This window comes from Eubalaena glacialis, chromosome 11 (genome assembly GCF_028564815.1).
Source record: "Eubalaena glacialis isolate mEubGla1 chromosome 11, mEubGla1.1.hap2.+ XY, whole genome shotgun sequence".
Lineage (NCBI taxonomy): Eukaryota > Metazoa > Chordata > Mammalia > Artiodactyla > Balaenidae > Eubalaena > Eubalaena glacialis.
The window spans coordinates 15,418,508-15,438,759 of record NC_083726.1 but is presented as its reverse complement, the minus strand read 5'-3'; the positions used below and the strand labels follow the sequence as shown (position 1 = coordinate 15,438,759).

The window sequence follows — 20,252 nt, the reverse complement described above, 5'->3', positions numbered from 1 at the left end:
GTCATATTTGAACCTTAGGTTCCCCTTGTCTTTAAACTTGAGTCTTAATTACCAGGCTGTGGCTGTCCTTGGCTCCAGTAATGGAAATTGATGAGTGGTCCAAAACGGAGGCCTGCAGCTAACACTAAAATATGATACTGGGACCTTCTTAATGACCTAGTTGATTTTTATACAAAAAAATAAATGACTCTAGTTTATGTGTGTACCCCATATAAAGTCCTCAAAACAAAAGAAAAGAAAAAAAAGGAAAACCCTGGTATATAATCTTTGCATAATAGGTTAATTATAGATTTCCCAAATCCTAGTACTCTAGCTTTCAAAGCTTCTTGGAATAATTATATTTTCACATTTAAATTTCATAACCCTCTAAAAGAAGGAGGAATAATTCTGAGGGAAATTATTTATTCTTATGATGAAGCATAAAGTAGTCCAAAGCTGGGCTTATACACAGTAACTGACTTTCATCTCAGTTAACATATGTCAAGCACATACTATCGCTCAGCACATGCAAAGTAAGTTCTTTAGTACACATTGTCTCACTTCATCCCCACCCACAGCAGCGCCATGAGGGAGGCAAGGCCATTCCGATCACTCCCATTTCACGGAAGAGGAAACTGAGGTCCAGAGAGGCTCTGTGACCTGCCCAAGGTTAAACATGGGTGGGAAGTGGCAGAGCCAGGACTGAAGCTCTGGGTTCCAGACTCCAAGTCCCGTTTGCTTGTGCCTCAACCAACATGTGAAGCAATGTTTCAGATACAGACCTGGGATAAGAACTTGCTGCACATAATGCAATTACCGAGAAAGCAATCCTGTGAGCACATGTCAGGGCCATTTGTACTTCATCCTCCCTGACATTCAGGGCTCACTCGCAGGTCTCCTTTGCTGTGAAGCCCCTGATGACCACCCCGTCCCCCAGCGGAGGCCCTCATCCCCTGAACGTTGGGTCACTTGTCACACTGGGTCATGGTCATCTGGTGTCATTTGCCGTGAGCACTGTTAAGGGTAGTAAATCTCTGAATTAAGAGTCAGGAACGTCAGAGGCCTCAGATGAGGGATTGGCCCAACATTCATTGCCGTGGCAATGGCTACTTGCCTTGGCCTCTGACCAGATGTCTGGGCAGGTGAGCAAGCAGGAGGAAACAAAGATGACTCAGGGCGTCCCTGCCTGGGGTGATCGGGGGTGATGACTCAGCTGTTAAGAGAAAAGGACAGGCAGGAGGCCAGCCTTGGATGGTGGGCATTTCTGTGAAGGTCTTGTCTTTCCTGAAAAGCTGAGGGTTCCTGAAGTGCAGAGATCGCCTCTCAGCCATCTCTGCGTCCCATGTGGAGCCTGGCCCAGCGCTAAGTAGTGTCCAGTAAATCGTCAATCTGTATTGTCCAATTAATGCCAACTTGTGAACTGGCCCAGCCCACAGTGTTTTTCAAACTGCCAGTCATGACCCACTAGTGGACCATGAAATCACTTTTGGTGCTGCAGACAGCATTTTTTATTGATAAGGTAGAAAAGAAGTGAAGAGTGAAAAGAATAAAAATTGAGAGTGCCTCATACATAGTAAGGATCAGTGTTATTTTTCATGAACTTTTTTCATGGAAAACATGAAAAGTGTGTGTAGTAGTGGTGGTGGCGATGGTGTATGTGTGTGTGTACTGGGTCATGATGTAAAATACATTCTTTTTTTTGTAGTTTTTTAAAATTTTTATTGGAGTATAGTTGCTTTGCAGTGTTGTGTTAGTTTCTACTGTACAGCAAAGTGAATCCACTATATGTATACATATATCCCCTCTTTTTTGGATTTCCTTCCCATTTAGGTCACCACAGAGCACTGAGTAGAGTTCCCTGTGCTATACAATAGGTTCTGATTAGTTATCTATTTTATGCATAGTGTCAGAAGTGTATATACTGTATCAATAGTGTATATACTATATCAATCCCAATCTCCCAATTCATCCCACCACCACCCCTTTCCCCCTTGGTATCCATACATTTGTTCTCTACGTCTGTGTCTCTATTTCTGCTTTGTAAATAAGATTGTCTATACCGATTTTTTCAGATTCCACATATATACGTTAATATACAATATTTATTTTTCTCTTTCTGACTTACTTCACTTTGTATGACAGTCTCTAGGTCCATCTACGTCTCTACAAATGACCCAATTTCGTTCCTTTTTATGGCTGAGTAATATTCCATTGTATATATGTACCACATCTTCTTTATCCATTCCTCTGTTGATGGACATTTAGGTTGTTTCCATGTCCTGGCTATTGTAAATAGTGCTGCAATGAACATTGGGGTGCATGTGTTTTTGAATTACGGTTTTCTCAGGGTATATGCCCAGTAGTCAGATTGCTTGGGTCATATGGTAATTCTATTTTTAGTTTTTTAAGGAACCTCCATACTGTTCTCCATAGTGGCTGTACCAATTTACATTCCCACCAACAGTGCAAGAGGGTTCCCTTTTCTACACACCCACTCCAGCATTTATTGTTTGTAGATTTTGTGATGATGGCCTTTCTGACCAGGGTGAGGTGATATCTCATTGTAGTTTTAATTTGCATTTCTCTAATAATTAGTGATATTGAGCATCTTTTCATATCCTTGTTGACCATCTGTATGTCTTCTTTGGAGAAATGTCTATTTAGGTCTTCTGCCCATTTTTGGATTGGGTTGTTTGTTTTTTTGATATTGAGCTGCATGAGCTGTTTGTATATTTTAGAGATTAATCCTTTGTCAGTTGCTTCGTTTGCAAATGTTTTCTCCCATTCTGAGGGGAGAAAACCTTTGCATTTTCTCCCATTTTTGTCTTGTGTATGGTTTCCTTTGCTGTGCAAAAGCTTTTAAGTTTAATTAGTAAAATACATTCTTATTGAGTCTAAAATTTTTGAAAAACAATGGTTAGAGAACAATCTCAGTAACTTAACTTGACCAGCTTCCTGATTATAGGAACATTAAAATCTAATGGTCATTTGCATTTTTCATCCATTTATTCATTATTCATAAAAAAAAAATCTACTATGGTTGCCTCCTCCACTGTGTCAGCCTGTTAGGTGTGAAGGTGAAACATTCAGAACAAGTGACTGGTTCAGTGTGGCTGGAGCCACTAATTAGGCAGCAGGGGCCAGAGGAGGTATGTGATGGGTGTCACCTCATGCCTGCCCATCTTCAAAGGAGACGCCTTTGGTTTTTTTTTTTTACCATCTTTATTGGAGTATAATTGCTTTCCAATGGTGTGTTAGTTTCTGCTGTATAACAAAGTGAATCAGCTATACATACACATATATCCCCATATCCCCTCCCTCTTACGTCTCCCTCCCACCCTCCCTATCCCACCCCTTTAGGTGGACACAAAGCACCGAGCTGAGCTCCCTGTGTTATGCAGCTGCTTCCCACTAGCGATCTATTTTACATTTGGTAGCGTATACATGTCAGTGCTACTCTCTCACTCCGTCCCAGAGGAGACTTTGTTTGCTGAGCTTTTGTGTTTCGAGCAAGGTGAGAAGTGGACTTGAATTTTTTTTTTTTTAAACATCTTTATTGGAATATAATTGCTTTACAATGGTGTGTTAGTTTCTGCTTTATTACAAAGTGAATCAGTTATACATATACATATATCCCCATATCTCTTCCCTCTTGCGTCTCCCTCCCTCCCACCCTCCCTATCCCACCCCTCTAGGTGGTCACAAAGCGCTACCAAACGTAAAATAGATAGCTAGTGGGAAGCAGCCACATAGCACAGGGAGATCAGCTCTGTGCTTTGTGGACTTGAATTTTGACCTTTGTGTTCTGTCTGTCCCCTCACCCTGACAGTTGGCTTAAATAATTCAGCACCTGTATATTGATACTGCTTTATTGTACCCCAGTTGTTTTGTCACTGGCAGTCTTGTTTCTCCAGTGAGTTTATACTTGAATACGTCTTCTGCTTCTTTTCCATCTCCTAGCAGGATTGGGAATACTGTAGGCACTCAATAAGTGCTTCCTACTTATTGACAGCTACTTTTGTTCAGGTCCCTGCTAAGATATCCCTTTATTCCTCATCTTCTCCTACCATAGAGCATGTGTCATTTGGCTTTGTGGTTATGTGTGTAAGAGTCCATCTCCTTCACTTAGATTGTGAGCCCACTGAGAACAGGGAGTATGTGTATTCTGTCCATCACTGTATCCTCGGCCCCTAACTTAGCACAATGCCTGCCTTGTTCATTGTCTCCTCAGTGATTGACACTTGGTAGGTGTATCTGTTAGTTATCACCATAATAATGCTGAGTAGCAAATAACCCCAGTGACATATTAAATTAGCATTTGCTTTTGTGGGGCAGCTCTAAGCTGCAGATTGTTACTGGATTGGCTCTGTCTCTCACCTTTCTTAGACTGGCAGGCTAACCAGGGTGTGTTTTTCTCATAACAATGGCAAAAACACGAAAGAACAAGTTCAGCCACACAGGTGCTTTTCAGGCCTTTGGTTCCATCATGTCTCTTACTATACCTTTGGCCAAAGTTCGTCAAGCCCAAAGTCAAGGAGCAAGAAAGCACACTGTGCCTATGGAGGCTGGGGAGGATATGGGAACAGTGATTATTTCTGAATAATCAACCAAAGTAAGTTCTCAGGTTCTCGCTAAATGTTCATGGAATGGAAAGGACGGGATGAAAATAATTGGATTCCAGGGATTTCCCATGGGTATTCACCATACAAGTTACAAAAGTCCATGGGGACTCTTCACCTCCTGATGTATAGCTCTAGGGAGAAAGCCAGGGCCTTGTCTAACAGATAACAGCCCAGCCACCCAGAGTTAAATTTGCTGGGCAAGTAAAGCAAGCTCTCAGAAGAATCCCTGCAGAGACTTTCTCCAGGGCGCTCGGGGCGGCAACTGCCTCTGGGACAGAGATTGGGACAGTGACCGCTGGATTCTCTGCGTGGAAGGAATCCCGGCCAGGTCTGAGGAAATGATTTTCTTTTGTGTCCTTTGGAAATGTGTGCATACAGACGAATGCCACCGTGTTTGTTAAAATCAGCAAAAGACCTTTTAAAAGAGCTAGACATTGTTTCTAAGAGGATTCAGAGCCTTGGTTCCCATGTTGGCTTTGTGGTACCAGCCCTGGTGCGGTTTGAGGCTGTGCAAGGTTTTGCACCCCTCCTTTGGTTAACTGAACAATAACAATCTATTTTCCTTTTACTCTCTCTCCCTACCAACCACAGGGGTACTCTGCCTGCCAGACAGCCTGAACCTTCACCGAGACCCGCAGCGGACCAGCAAACCGGGAGAGCTGCCCATGTTCAGCCAGTCCGAGCTGAGGACCATCGAGCAATCCTTGTTGGCCACCCGCGTGGGCAGCATCGCGGAACTGAGTAAGTGGACGCTGGTTCTCTCACCCTCTCTGTTCCCAAGCGACCGGCTGCCCTTAGGGCAGTGCTTTGTAACCAGCCAGGGGATTCCTTTTATTGAGCACCTGCTGTGTACACACACCTGTGCTGACGGCCGTGGCGAAGGCAGCAGCTCTGGAATCAGGCAGACTGGTAAAGTTCCTGGCTCGGCCTCTGACGTAGGTCAAGTTCCTACCCTTTTCTGAGCCTCAATTTCCTTTTCTATAAAATAGAGAAAACGATAATACTCAATAGTTGTGGCGATTTAGCAAGCTAATGCCCGTAAAGGGGTTCACCACGGTGCCTGGCACACAGTAAATCCTGCAAATGCTATTAATTTCTACAGTGGGATCACATGTCTCCTCTATTCAGAATCGTCCACTGGCTCCCCATCTGATCCATAGGAAAGGCCAAAGTCCTCAGAATTACGTCCAGGCTTGCCCACCTGTGTTCCTCAGACATCTTCTTCCACTCTCTCCCAAGGCCCACTTAACTCAGCCACACTGGCCCCTGTTGTTCCTTGGACATAGCAGGCATACCTTAGGGCCTTTGAACGTACTGTTCCTTCTTCCTGAACCACTCTCATCCTCCAGATATCCACATAGCTTGCTCCCTCGTTATCTTCAAGTCTCACCCAAATGTTACCCCTTAATGAAGCTTTCCCTAACCACCCTATTTAAAATTATAGCACCCTGAGGACCCTAATCCCTCTTCACTGCTTTACCTTTCTTCCCAGCTGTTACCCTATGACATACTCTATTTTTTTTTGTTTGTTTTTCAATAACAGCTCCACTGAGATAGAATTCATATCCAGTTCACCTACTTAAAGTATATCATCATTCAGTGGCTTTTAGTATATTTACCAAGCTATACAAACATAACCACAGTCAATTTTAGAACATTTTCATCACCCCAACAAGAAACCTGATAACCATTAGCAATCATTCCCCTCCCTCCTTCCCCTAGTCACACTCTATAGTTTACTCATTAATTTTTTTTAATTGTCTGTTTCCCGCTACTAGAATATTTTTTCATGGAGAGTACACATATTTGTTTTGTTTGTTGTTGTAACCTCAACACCAAGAATACTGCTTGACACATAGTAGGCCCTCAGGAAATATGAAGAAGGAAAGAGAGAGAGACAGAGACAGAGACAGAGAGACAGCGAGACATGGGGAGAGAGAGAGAGAGAGAGGGAGAGAAAGGGGCAGAAAGGTGGAGAGAAGAAGGCTGGGGTGTCCCAAGTTTGAGCAATGATTGCTGTGCTTGTATATCCCCTAATTCGGGACTGTGCTTTCTGAGTCTGGCCAACCAGAGGAAAATAAAACTATTTACTTATGATCCAGTTGATTGTCAAATGACATAGCCGTGTGTTAGTTCTGGATGGAACTGGAACATTGATCTCAGAAACGCTAGAGTATGTTAAATTATGAGTTGGTGTGATATTCTAGAAAATTCTGAACTATAAAAGAATTCAGGACCCATAAAGCAACTTGTGCCTCTGCCCCAAAATTCCCTGTACACCCGGGACAAGCATCCACCCTTGAGTATACGACATGCACCTCTGAAAAGGGAAGCAGTAGCCGATTCAAGCCATAGGGGGTCCTTATGGTCACTAGAGTTACTTTCCTGGCCCCTGAACTTGGAAATTATGCTTGCATTCCCATCAAACCCCTGAAGTCATAAGATGCCTCCGATTACAGGGTCTTCCAGCCACTGGTCAGTTGTATGATTGTTCTTAAACTTTTGCCATGGACCCCTTTGGCAATCTGATGAAGCTTATGGACCCTGCCTCAGAATAATTTTTTTTTTTTAATTTATTAATTTATTTATTTATTTTTGGCTGTGTTGGGTCTTCGTTTATGTGTGAGGGCTTTCTCTAGTTGCGGCAAGCGGGTGCCACTCTTCATCGCGGTGCGCGGGCCTCTCACTATCGCGGCCTCTCTTGTTGCGGAGCACAGGCTCCAGACGCGCAGGCTCAGTAATTGTGGCTCATGGGCCTAGTTGCTCCGCGGCATGTGGGATCTTCCCAGACCAGGGCTCGAACCCGTGTCCCCTGCATTAGCAGGCAGATTCTCAACCACTGCGCCACCAGGGAAGCCCCCAGAATAATATTTTTAAATGCAAAAAATAAAGTGCATAAGTTTATAAAGGAAGCTAATTATATTAAAATACAGTTATCAATATATTTTTACCTAAACTGTGGTACAGTAATTCTATGCCTTTTTTATTAGAACATTATAAAACAAGATCTAGCAGCAGCTCTGATGACCCATTATTTTGAGGTAGTGATGTGTGTGAAGGATATTTTGAGATATCTGCAACAATTGGAACGGGATAAGGAAAGGTCTGCATTTTAACAGCTCCCCAGGGATTCAGATGTAGGCGGTCCAAGCAGCTCCCTTGGGGAAACATCTCAAAGAAGAAATGCCATACTGTTTGGGACTCTGCAAATTTCCAAGACATGCCCGTGACCTTGGAAAGGCCGAATCTGGCTACAGGGTTTGTTCATGTCTGTGTGGGCGCAACCTAGGAAGAGGTCCCCACGCATTCTTCGCTGGGGTCTCAAAAGTTTGTCCTGCGATATTTTAAGGGCCCCTCCTAGCACCTGGGCTGGGGCCCTGCTCAAATCCGGTTCTTCTCTTGGAGGAAAGGATTTGCTAAACAAATCTGCACTTCACCTAAGCAGGCAGCATGCAGGAGTGGCTTGCCACGTAAATTGTCTCTAAGGACAGTTTGCTCTGTAAATTAAATGCTGTCATTTTCGTTGAATGTTGACTTTCACATATGAATTGTTGGCACACAGATGGGTGCTGCTAATTACGAATAGGTTCCCTACGTTCATTAAGTCAGCCCTGTAGAACGTGTGCGCAGTAGCGCGTTGATCAGCCACATCGGCGACAGAAGGTAATAAAATTGCCTTCTTTTCTGATCTGACTATAATTTAGACTGGCTTGCTCTGTGGTCTGAATCAATACAGCCTTGTTCTCTCTGTGTACATAGAGAGCTGTTCTTCATATTCAAAGGTTACTCTGCCAGTGTGGATTCCAGAAACCACTGTTGTTCCAGCAAAGGCTAGATGGAAAGAGTTCGTTCCCAGCCATCCCTGCTCTTCTTGAACCAGGCTGTTCAGGGTTGAGGGCAGAGCCCCTGACTGTGGCCTTCTTCATAGCCAACAATAATAATAGCAGCCCCTGATGCTGTTGACCTGGTGATCTATGAAAAATCTACATGAGCTCTTTCCAATGTAACCATTATTATCCACATAGATGTGGGCATGGAGGCAGGAAGGGGACAAACAACTTGTCTAAGATCAACCACACCTGTGAGCTGATGGCTGACATTGAGTCCAGTTCTCAAGGCAGAGCTTCCACCACTAGGCGTGACTCCCTGTCTCTGGGGGAAGCCCAGGTGTTTCTACATGATACAGGTGGCGTGAGAGCCCGCCTCTGTTAGATCATCATGTTTGTCAGATCTGTGTTCCTTCCAGGTCTGAGGATCGCAATTTGCTCTGTAGGATGTATTGGGGATGCTCTCCTCAAAACTAAACTGGAGACGTGAGAATTCACAAAGGTTACCTAGTATTTCACCAGCACCTAGATGGCAGGACCCCCCTGCCCGCTGAGACTTCTGCCTGTATACCCCCTGCTTCTATCCTCAGGGCATCTTATTAGAATCCAGAACTGTCTTGCTCAGTGGTGATGTCCAGAGCACTTTCTTTGTCCAGCCTGTTATGGCTTGGGGTGAAAATATACCCACTACTTCCGGACCACCTACTGCATGCCAAGTGCTTTAAATATATTAAAGGTATTTTTATTCTCATTTCATAGATAAGGAAACTAAGACCTGGAAGGATAAATGTTTTGCCCAGAGCCACACAGCTAGGAAGTGGCAGAGTCACATTTCAAACCGTTTTTCTTTTTCTACTTTTCTGCATCCAGTTCAGCTTTGCATTCTAAGCACCTAACACATCGCCTGTAGCTTAGGAAATATCTGTTGAATGTCAAATAAATACATGAATGACCCACAGTGAACTAGTCTGTGAAACGAAAGCTGAAGAAAATGCTACAGGGAAGGGGAACTCTTAATGAAACTCTTATCAAATATTAAATACTCTATTGAACTGAATTTTGAACTCAGAGAACTAGAGCTGAATCTCTGTATGTCAAATTATTTGAATGAGAAGCTAAATCAGGAGACCACAAAGGCCCACAAACTGACACAGGCCTGGTGATTCTTAACTGTGAGCCCGAGGAAATTCGCAAGGCAATGCTTAGAGTCTGGTGGGCAGACCAGGTCTTCTTACCTGAACCAGGTCAGGAGTAGGTCTGGGGGAAGCTGGTCTGTCCCGTCTCCTCCATTGAGGCCACAAGGAAAGCAGAGGCTCTGGCTATTCTCATTTATTTTTTTGAGAGAACAGAAGTTAAGGCTACTTTATTTTATTTTATTGGTTTTCTTTTTTTTTTTTTAATTTTTATCAGGGTATAGTTGATTTACCATGTTGTGTTAGTTTCATTTGTACAGCAAAGTGAATCAGTTATACATATATCCACTCTTTTTTTTTTTTTAGGTTCTTTCCCCATATAGGCCATTACAGAATATTGAGTAGAGTTCCCTGTTCTATACAACAAGTTCTTATTAGTTATCTATTTCATATACAGTAGTGTGTGTATGTCAGTCCCAATCTCCCAATTTATCCCTCCCCTCCTTATCCCCTGGTAACCATAAGTTTTCTACATCTGTGACTCTACTTCTGTTTGGTAAATAAGTTCATTTGTACTTAGATTTTAGATTCCACATATAAGCAACTTCATATGATATTTGTCTTTCTCCGTTTGACTTACTTCACTTAATATGACAATCTCTAGGTCCATCCATGTTGCTGCAGATGGCATTATTTTGTTCTTTTTTATGGCTGAGTAATATATACCACTGTATATATGTATCCCATCAATCCCACATTTGTGTCCTCCAAGATCTTGTTGCAGCCCTTCTGCCCGACATTCCCTGCCTTGCCCCCAAGCTCCCAATTAAAACTGCATTGGGCAGTCATTAATTAGAGTAATTGCTTTCTGCTGTTTAAAGGGGAAAAAATGAGGGCTTCATCGAAAAATGCCTCTTTCTGTTTTCTTTTCACACTAAACTGTGAACTTGTTGTGCCCACTCAATGAGTTCATCAAAATGGGGCCATTAATTTACAACTGTGCATAAAAAGGTTTCTGGGTTGTCTCCCCTTGGTGTCACCAGAAAGAAAAACAGCCCTTATTGCTTGGACAAGGGGGTCTCTCGAATGCAAATGGGATCTTTTCAGAAGGTCTGCTGCCTCCAGCCCCTAGAATGCACCTGTGACCTTTTCAGGTGGTCAAGTGGCCACTGGCCTCTTGGTATTTCTCGAATGTTCCACTCCACAACAGGGCCTTTGCACTTGCTCCTCCTTCTGCCTAGAAAGCTTTTCCCTTGATTTTTACAAAGCTCCTCCCTCATTTCATTCAGGCCTCTGCTTAAATGTCACCTCCTCAGAGAGGCCCTCCTATGACAGCCCCACTCACTTAACCCTCCCTGCATCACTGCTTTCTATACACACTTCCTGCTTTAATTTTCTTCATAGCACTTAGCACCACCTGACATACTATATATTTGTTTATTTTCTGTCCACCTCACCAAGCCTGTAAACCCCATAAGAGCTCAGACTTTTTTTTAACATCATTGACTGTATCCCCAGTGTCTAGAACAATGTCTGGCACATAGTAGGATGCAATAAATATTTGATGAATGAATGAATGCATGAATGGTAAGTTTCCTGCTGGACCCAGAGTTCAGTCTTCCCTTGTCCATCCCTGTTTCTCCAGCTCTCCTTCTCCTTTAAAACAAATCTCCTCTCATTACTTTGTACTGGGCTATACATGGTCTTTCTTTTTTTCAAGGGGAGGAGTTTCAGTGAGGCAAGTTAAACCACAGTTTATGATGATGGAGAGTGCCTTGGCTTCCTTATCTTTGCTGTGTGACCTAGGGCAAGTGACGTGATCATCGGATCCCCAGGGATCTGTGAAAAGAGGGTGATCATACCTCCTACCCCAGGGTTGTGTGAGGTTTTGAAAACGTACCATAGTAAGTGGTCTTTGACCGAGGATGAAGAGCGGGGAAGGAATTGAAGGTGCTGTCACAGCATAGGTTTTGGCAGAAGGAGCCCATGTTGGAATGTGCAGCCCTTTGTCTCAGGGGGATCACACTGGCATGCAGGAAGACGGCTTAGAGGAAGCTACACTGATAGCTTGAGTCTGGCAGGTTAGAGCAGCGTTTCCCAAAGGGTTGCATGGGAGATGATTGTAGGTGATACGCAAAACACTTTCTATTTTTAATTGCTATGAATTTTTCACGGGTACTAGAAAAATATTGGTTTTCCTTTTATGGCACTGATATGAAGTTTCCTTTTAAAATGAATTTATTGTGTGAAAGAATGAGCCAATTTAAAGAAAAATATTAAGTAAATAAATTGTACCTGCAGCACACAGATATGTGAGAATTCATGATGCTGATTCTCAAATGGCTGACATTTGGAAATCCTGGTTATAAGCAGGTTCTCAAGTAGGTTCCTAGAACCAAACTCCAGACACCCAAACTCAGTGCAGCTAGTGACAAGTGGATTTGTTGTTTTGAGTTCATGAAGCTGACAGGTGAAGCAGCAGATAGCACATACATAGAGTGGGATTTAAAATGGAGCTTGTGATTAAAGAATCCCCGTGCCAATTCCATCTCCTATGGCCAGCCCTCATCAGAGACATCCTTTCGGCCTCTGATCCAGAGACTCAGCTGATAACAATGATGATGATGATAATGATGTGATGATGATGATAGTGATGATGATGAAGATAGAAATGATGGTGATGATGATGAAGATGTTAATGAAAGTGATGATGATGGTGGTCATGATGATGGAAAAGATGGTGATGATGAAGATGATGATGGCGGTGATGATGATGATGTGATGATACAAAGTAAAAGAAATAGTGCTGAATACTTATTATACACTTAGGATGTGCCAGACCCTATTCCAGGTGCTTTAAGTGATTTGTGATTGCTTCATTTCATATTATGAGTTAGGCACTATTATTATCTCCATTTTTCAAATGAAGAAACCAGTGCTGGGTACTTTATACATGTTATCAATTTAATCCACACAACAAATTCACAAAGGTCATAATCATCCCCGTATACGAAGAAGTTAACTCACCCAAGATCATGCAGCTAGTCAGTGGCAGGTTGGAGACTCAGACTCAGACAGTCTGACTCCAGAGAGCTTGTCCCTAACCACTACACTACACTGCTCCTCCAAGAACAGGACAATGAATGACTCATGTCTCTGCCTGTGAAGCTCAGTAGGGGAAGTAGATGTGTGGGCACTTAAAACACGTCTGAATTAAACAAGTAACATGTTAGACTTTATTAGCAGGTGTTGTGTGTACACAGGGGAATGGGAAGTTGATTCTGATCTGTGGCGTCCTGGAGGGCCCCAGGGAAGAAGTGGCATTTGATCACAGCCTTGAAGGTCGTCAGTAGTTGAGAGGATGAAGCGGGGGGGCACTCTAAGATGAGAAAACAACAAGAGCAAAAGCAAAAGCAGGGAACCTGGAAGCGCAGCATGAGCTGAACGATGATCTGAGGAGATGGTTAGCCCAATCAAGGCCAAAGCCTTCCCAGGGTCTTGGGGAACTTGAGGGGTGATGCACTGCCCCAAAACATGGATCCTCTTCTCATCTCCACTCCATTTTGATTTTTCTTATTTTGAGCTTTTTTATGAGTGCTTTCAAGAAAGACAGAGGGGGACTTCCCTGGTGGTCCAGTGGTTAAGACTTCGCCTTCCAATGCAGGGGGTGCAGGTTCAATCCCTGGTTGGGGAGCTAAAATCCCACATGCCTCCCGGCCAAAAAACTAAAACATAAAACAGAAGCAATATTGGAACAGATTAAGCGTACCCCAACCTGACCCTAGATGGAAGGTACAAGAAATTTAAACACCACCTCGGTAAGCTTATTATTCTGATAATACCAAATAGCACATGCCATAATTCAAAATTCAGAAATGACAGAAAAGTTGGAAGGGAATGTCACCCACAGTCCCACTAGGCAGAGAAATCCTTGGTCAACATTTTGCTTTTTTTTTCCTCCTGGTATTTACTCAGAGCATTTTTTTTTTTTTTAAACATCTTTATTGAAGTATAATTGCTTTACAATGGTGTGCTAGCTTCTGCTTTACAACAAAGTGAATCAGTTACACATATACATATGTTGCCATATCTCTTCCCTCTTGCATCTCTCTCCCTCCCACCCTCCCTATCCCACCCCTCTAGGTGGTCACAAAGCACCGAGCTGATCTCCCTGTGCTATGCGGCTGCTTCCCACTAGTTATCTATTTTACATTTGGTAGTGTATATATGTCCATGACACTCTCTCACCCTGTCACATCTCACCCCTCCCCCTCCCCATATCCTCAAGTCCATTCTCTAGTAGGTCTGTGTCTTTATTCCCATCTTGCCACTACGTTCTTCATGACCTCTTTTTTTTTTTTTTTTCCCTTAGATTCCATATATATGTGTTAGCATACTGTATTTGTTTTTCTCTTTCTGACTTACTTCACTCTGTATGACAGACTCTAACTCCATCCACCTCATTACAAACACCTCCATTTCATTTCTTTTTATGGCTGAGTAATATTCCATTGTATATATGTGCCACATCTTCTTTATCCATTCATCCGATGATGGACACCTAGGTTGCTTCCATGTCCTGGCTATTGTAAACAGAGCTGCAATGAATATTTTGGTACATGACTCTTTCTGAATTATGGTTTTCTCAGGGTATATGCCCAGTAGTGGGATTGCTGGGTCATATGGTAGTTCTATTTTTAGTTTTTTAAGGAACCTCCATACTGTTCTCCATAGTGGCTGTATCAATTTACATTCCCACCAACAGTGCAAGAGTGTTCCCTTTTCTCCACACCCTCTCCAGCATTTATTGTTTCTAGATTTTTTGATGATGGCCATTCTGACCGGTGTGAGATGATACCTCATTGTAGTTTTGATTTGCATTTCTCTAATGATTAAAGATGTTGAGCATTCTTTCATGTGTCTGTTGGCAATCTGTATCTCTTCTTTGGAGAAATGTCTATTTAGGTCTTCTGCCCATTTTTGGATTGGGTTGTTTGTTTTTTTGTTATTGAGCTGCATGAGCTGCTTGTAAATCTTGGAGATTAATCCTTTTTCCGTTGCTTCATTTGCAAATATTTTCTCCCATTCTGAGGGTTGTCTTTTGGTCTTGTTTATGGTTTCCTTTGCTGTGCAAAAGCTTTTAACTTTCATTAGGTCCCATTTGTTTATTTGTGTTTTTATTTCCATTTCTCTAGGACCTGGGTCAAAAAGGATCTTGCTGTGACTTATGTCATACAGTGTTCTGCCTATGTTTTCCTCTAAGAGTTTGATAGTGTCTGGCCTTACACTTAGGTCTTTAATCCATTTTGAGTTTATTTTTGTGTATGGTGTTAGGGAGTGTTCTAATTTCATACTTTTACATGTACCTGTCCAATTTTCCCAGCACCACTTATTGAAGAGGCTGTCTTTTCTCCACTGTATATGCTTGCCTCCTTTATCAAAGATAAGGTGACCATATGTGCGTGGGCTTATCTCTGGGCTTTCTATCCTGTTCCATTGATCTATATTTCTGTTTTTGTGCCAGTACCAAACTGTCTTGATTACTGTAGCTTTGTAATATAGTCTGAAGTCAGGGAGCCTGATTCCTCAAGCTCCATTTTTCGTTCTCAAGATTGCTTTGGCTATTCGGGGTCTTTTGTGTTTCCATACAAATTGTGAAATTTTTTGTTCTAGTTCTGTGAAAAATGCCAGTGGTAGTTTGATAGGGATTGCATTGAATCTGTAGATTGCTTTGGGTAGCAGAGTCATTTTCACAATGTTTATTCTTCCAATCCAAGAACATGGTATATCTCTCCATCTATTTGTATCATCTTTAATTTCTTTCATCAGTGTCCTATAATTTTCTGCATACAGGTCTTTTGTCTCCTTAGGTAGGTTTATTCCTAGGTATTTTATTCTTTTTGTTGCAATGGTAAACGGGAGTGTTTTCTTAATTTCACTTTCAGATTTTTCATCATTAGTATACAGGAATGCAAGAGATTTCTGTGCATTAATTTTGTATCCTGCTACTTTACCAAATTCATTGATTAGCTCTAGTAGTTTTCTGGTAGCATCTTTTGGATTCTCTATGTATAGTATCATGTCATCTGCAAACAGTGACAGCTTTACTTCTTCTTTTCCGATTTGGATTCCTTTTATTTCTTTTTCGTCTCTGATTGCTGTGGCTAACACTTCCAAAACTATGTTGAATAATAGTGGTGAGAGTGGGCAACCTTGTCTTGTTCCTGATCTTAGTGGAAATGGTTTCAGTTTTTCACCATTGAGGACAATGTTGGCTGTGGGTTTGTCATATACGGCCTTTATTATGTTGAGGAAAGTTCCCTCTATGCCTACTTTCTGCAGGACTTTTATCATAAATGGGTGTTGAATTTTGTCGAAAGCTTTCTCTGCATCTATTGAGATGATCATATGGTTTTTCTCCTTCAATTTGTTAATATGATGTATCACGTTGATTGATTTGCGTATATTGAAGAATCCTTGCATTCCTGGAATAAACCCCACTTGATCATGGTGTATGATCCTTTTAATGTGCTGTTGGATCCTGTTTGCTAGTATTTTGTTGAGGATTTTTGCATCTATGTTCATCAGTGATATTGGCCTGTAGTTTTCTTTCTTTGTGACATCTTTGCCTGGTTTTGGTATCAGGGTGATGGTGGCCTCGTAGAATGAGTTGGGGAGTGTTCCTCCCTCTGCAATATTTTGGAAGAGTTTGAGAAGGATAGGTGTTAGCTCTTCTCTAAATGTTTGATAGAATTCGCCTGTGAAGCCATCTGGTCCTGGGCTTTTGTTTGTTGGAAGATTTTTAATCACAGTTTCAATTTCTGTGCTTGTGATTGGTCTGTTCATATTTTCAATTTCTTCCTGGTTCAGTCTCGGCAGGTTGTGCATTTCTAAGAATCTGTCCATTTCCTCCAGGTTGTCCATTTTATTAGCATAGAGTTGCTTGTAGTAATCTCTTATGATCGTTTGTATTTCTGCAGTGTCAGTGGTTACTTCTCCTTTTTCATTTCTAATTCTATTAATTTGAGTCTTCTCCTTTCTTCTCTTGATGAGTCTGGCTAATGGTTTATCAATTTTGTTTATCTTCTCAAAGAACCAGCTTTTAGTTTCATTGATTTTTGCTATTGTTTCCTTCATTTCTTTTTCATTTATTTCTGATCTGATCTTTATGATTTCTTTCCTTCTGCTAGCTTTGGGGTTTTTTTGTTCTTCTTTCTCTAATTGCTTTAGGTGCAAGGTTAGGTTGTTTATTCGAGATGTTTCCTGTTTCTTGATGTAGGCTTGTATTGCTATAAACTTCCCTCTTAGAACTGCTTTTGCTGCATCCCATAGGTTTTGGGTCGTCGTGTCTCCATTGTCATTTGTTTCTAGGTATTTTTTGATTTCCCCTTTGATTTCTTCAGTGATCACTTCGTTATTAAGTAGTGTATTGTGTAGCCTCCATGTGTTTGTATTTTTTACAGATCTTTTCCTGTAATTGATATCTAGTCTCATAGCGTTGTGGTCGGAAAAGATACTTGATACGATTTCAATTTTTTAAAATTTACCAAGGCTTGATTTGTGACCCAAGATATGATCTATCCTGGAGAATGTTCCATGAGCACTTGAGAAAAATGTGTATTCTGTTGTTTTTGGGTGGAATGTCCTATAAATATCAATTAAGTCCATCTTGTTTAATGTATCATTTAAAGCTTGTGTTTCCTTATTGATTTTCATTTTGGATGATCTGTCCATTGGTGAAAGTGGGGTGTTAAAGTCCCCTACTATGATTGTGTTACTGTCGATTTCCCCTTTTATGGCTGTTAGTATTTGCCTTATGTATTGAGGTGCTCCTATGTTGGGTGCATAAATATTTACAATTGTTATACCTTCCTCTTGGATCGATCCCTTGATCATTATATAGTGTCCGTCTTTGTCTCTTGTAATTGTCTTTATTTTAAAGTCTATTTTGTCTGATATGAGAATTGCTACTCCAGCTTTCTTTTGATTTCCATTTGCATGGAATATCTTTTTCCATCCCCTCATTTTCAGTCTGTATGTGTCTCTAGGTCTGAAGTGGGTCTCTTGTAGACAGCATATATATGGGTCTTGTTTTTGTATCCATTCAGCCAGTCTGTGTCTTTTGGTGGGAGCATTTAATCCATTTACATTTAAGGTAATTATCGATGCGTATGTTCCTATTCCCATTTTCTTAAATGTTTTGGGTTTGTTTTTGTAGGTGTTTTCCTTCTCTTGTGTTTCTTGTCTAGAGAAGTTCCTTTAGCATTTGTTGTAAAGCTGGTTTGGTGGTGCTGAACTCTCTCAGCTTTTGCTTGTCTGTAAAGGTTTTAATTTCTCCATCAAATCTGAATGAGATCCTTGCTGGGTAGAGTAATCTTGGTTGTAGGTTTTTCTCCTTCATCACTTTAAGTATATCCTGCCACTCCCTTCTGGCTTGCAGCGTTTCTGCTGAAAGATCAGCTGTTAACCTTATGGGGATGCCCTTGTGTGTTATCTGTTGTTTTTCCCTTGCTGCTTTTAATATGTTTTCTTTATATTTAATTTTTGATAGTTTGATTAATATGTGTCTTGGTGTGTTTCTCCTTGGATTTATCCTGTATGGGACTCTCTGTGCTTCCAGGACTTGATTAACTATTTCCTTTCCCATATTAGGGAAGTTTTCAACTATAATCTCTTCAAATATTTTCTCAGTCCCTTTCTTTTTCTCTTCTTCTTCTGGGACCCCTATAATTCGAATGTTGGTGCGTTTAATGTTGTCCCAGAGGTCTCTGAGACTGTCCTCAGTTCTTTTCATTCTTTTTTCTTTATTCTGGTCTGCAGTAGTTATTTCCACCATTTTATCTTCCAGGTCACTTATCCGTTCTTCTGCCTCAGTTATTCTGCTATTGATCCCATCTAGAGTATTTTTAATTTCATTTATTGTGCTTGTCATCGTTTCTTGGTTCCTCTTTAGTTCTTCTACGTCCTTGTTAAATGTTTCTTGCATTTTGTCTATTCTATTTCCAAGACTTTGGATCATCCTTACTATCATTATTCTGAATTCTTTTTCAGGTAGACTACCTATTTCCTCTTCATTTGTTAGGTCTGGTGTGTTTTGACCCTGCTCCTTCATCTGCTGTGTGTTTTTCTGTCTTCTCATTTTGCTTATCTTACTGTGTTTGGGGTCTCCTTTTCACAGGCTGCAGGTTCGTAGTTCCCGTTGTTTTTGGTATCTGTCCCCAGTGGCTAAGGTTGGTTCAGTGGGTTGTGTAGGTTTCCTGGTGGAGGGAACTAGTGCCTGTGTTCTGGTGGATGAGGCTGGATGTTGTCTTTCTGGTGGGTTCGTCCACGTCTGGTGGTGTGTTTTGGGGTGTCTGTGGCCTTATTATGATTTTAGGCAGCCTCTCTGTTAATGGATGGGGCTGTGTTCCTCTCTTGCTAGTTGTTTGGCATAGGGTGTCCAGCACTGTAGCTTGCTGGTCGTTGAGTGAAGCTGGGTCTTGATGTTGAGATGGAGATCTGTGAGAGATTTTCGCCGTTTAGTATTACATGGAGCTGGGCGGTCTCTTGTGGACCAGTGTCCTGAAGTTGGCTCTCCCACCTCAGAGGCACAGCCCTGATGCCTGGCTGGAGCACCAAGAGCCTTTCATCCACACGGCTCAGAATAAAAGGGAGAAAAAATGGAAAGAAAGAAAAAAAGAGGATAAAATAAAATAAAATAAAGCAATTATAATAAAAAATAGGAAAAAAAATTATTAAGAGTAAATTTATTAAGAAAAAAAAATTTTTTTTAATTTTTAAAAATAGATTTATTAATTTTTTATACTAAAAATAAGAAAAAAATTATTTAGAAAAAATTTATTAAGAAAAAAAATTTTTTTAAATAAAAAATGTGAAAAAACTTATTAAAAATTTTTTTAAAAATAGAAAATAAGGAAAAAATTATTAAGAAAACATTTATTAGGGGAAAAAAAAATTTTAAGCCAAAAAAAAAAAAAAAAAAAAAAAAAAAAAAAAAAAACGGACGGACCTAACCCTAGGACTAACGGTGAGAGCAAAGCTATACAGACAAAATCTCACCCAGAAGCATACACATCTACACTCACAAAAAAAAGGAAAAGGGGAAAAGTTAATATATCCTGCTCCCAAAGTCCATCTCCTAAATTTGGGATGATTCGTTGTCTATTCAGGTATTCAACAGATGCAGGCACATCAAGTTGTTTGTGGAGCTTTAATCCGCTGCTTCTGAGGCTGCTGGGAGAGATTTCCCTTTCTCTTCTTTGTTCGTACAGCTCCCGGGGTTCAGCTTTGGATTTGGACCCGCCTCTGCGTGTAGGTCACCTGAGGGCGTCTGTTCTTTGCTCAGACAGGACGGGGTTAAAGGAGCAGCTGATTCGGGGGCTCTGGCTCCCTCAGGCGGGGGGAGGGAGCGGTACGGAGGAGGCGGGGCGAGCCTGCGGCGGCAGAAGCCGGCGTGACGTTGCAGCAGCCTGAGGCGCACCGTGCGCTCTCCCGGGGAAGTTGTCCCCAGATTACAGGAGCCTTGCCGTGGCGGGCTGCACAGGCTCCCGGGAGGGGCGGTGTGGAGAATGACCTGTGCTCGCCCACAGGCTTTTTGGTGGCGGCAGCAGCAGCCTCAGCGTCTCATGCCCGTCTCTGGGGTCCGCGCTGATAGCCGTGGCTCGCGCCCGTCTCTGGAGTTCGTTTAAGTG

The 20,252-nt window shown here is 41.8% G+C and overlaps 1 protein-coding gene across 3 annotated transcripts in view; it reads left to right on the top strand.

Annotated features, from left to right (window-relative positions):
• ABTB3 (ankyrin repeat and BTB domain containing 3) overlaps positions 1–20,252 on the top strand; it is a 310,593-nt gene that overhangs the window by 178,565 nt on the left and 111,776 nt on the right. For 2 of the 3 annotated variants that reach the window (XM_061204460.1, XM_061204457.1), the window contains exon 2: positions 5,193–5,342. In XM_061204460.1, the coding sequence (XP_061060443.1) occupies positions 5,193–5,342 (150 nt within the window). The remainder of the gene's footprint in view (positions 1–5,192; positions 5,343–20,252) is intronic. The other variant, XM_061204459.1, reaches the window with a different exon arrangement.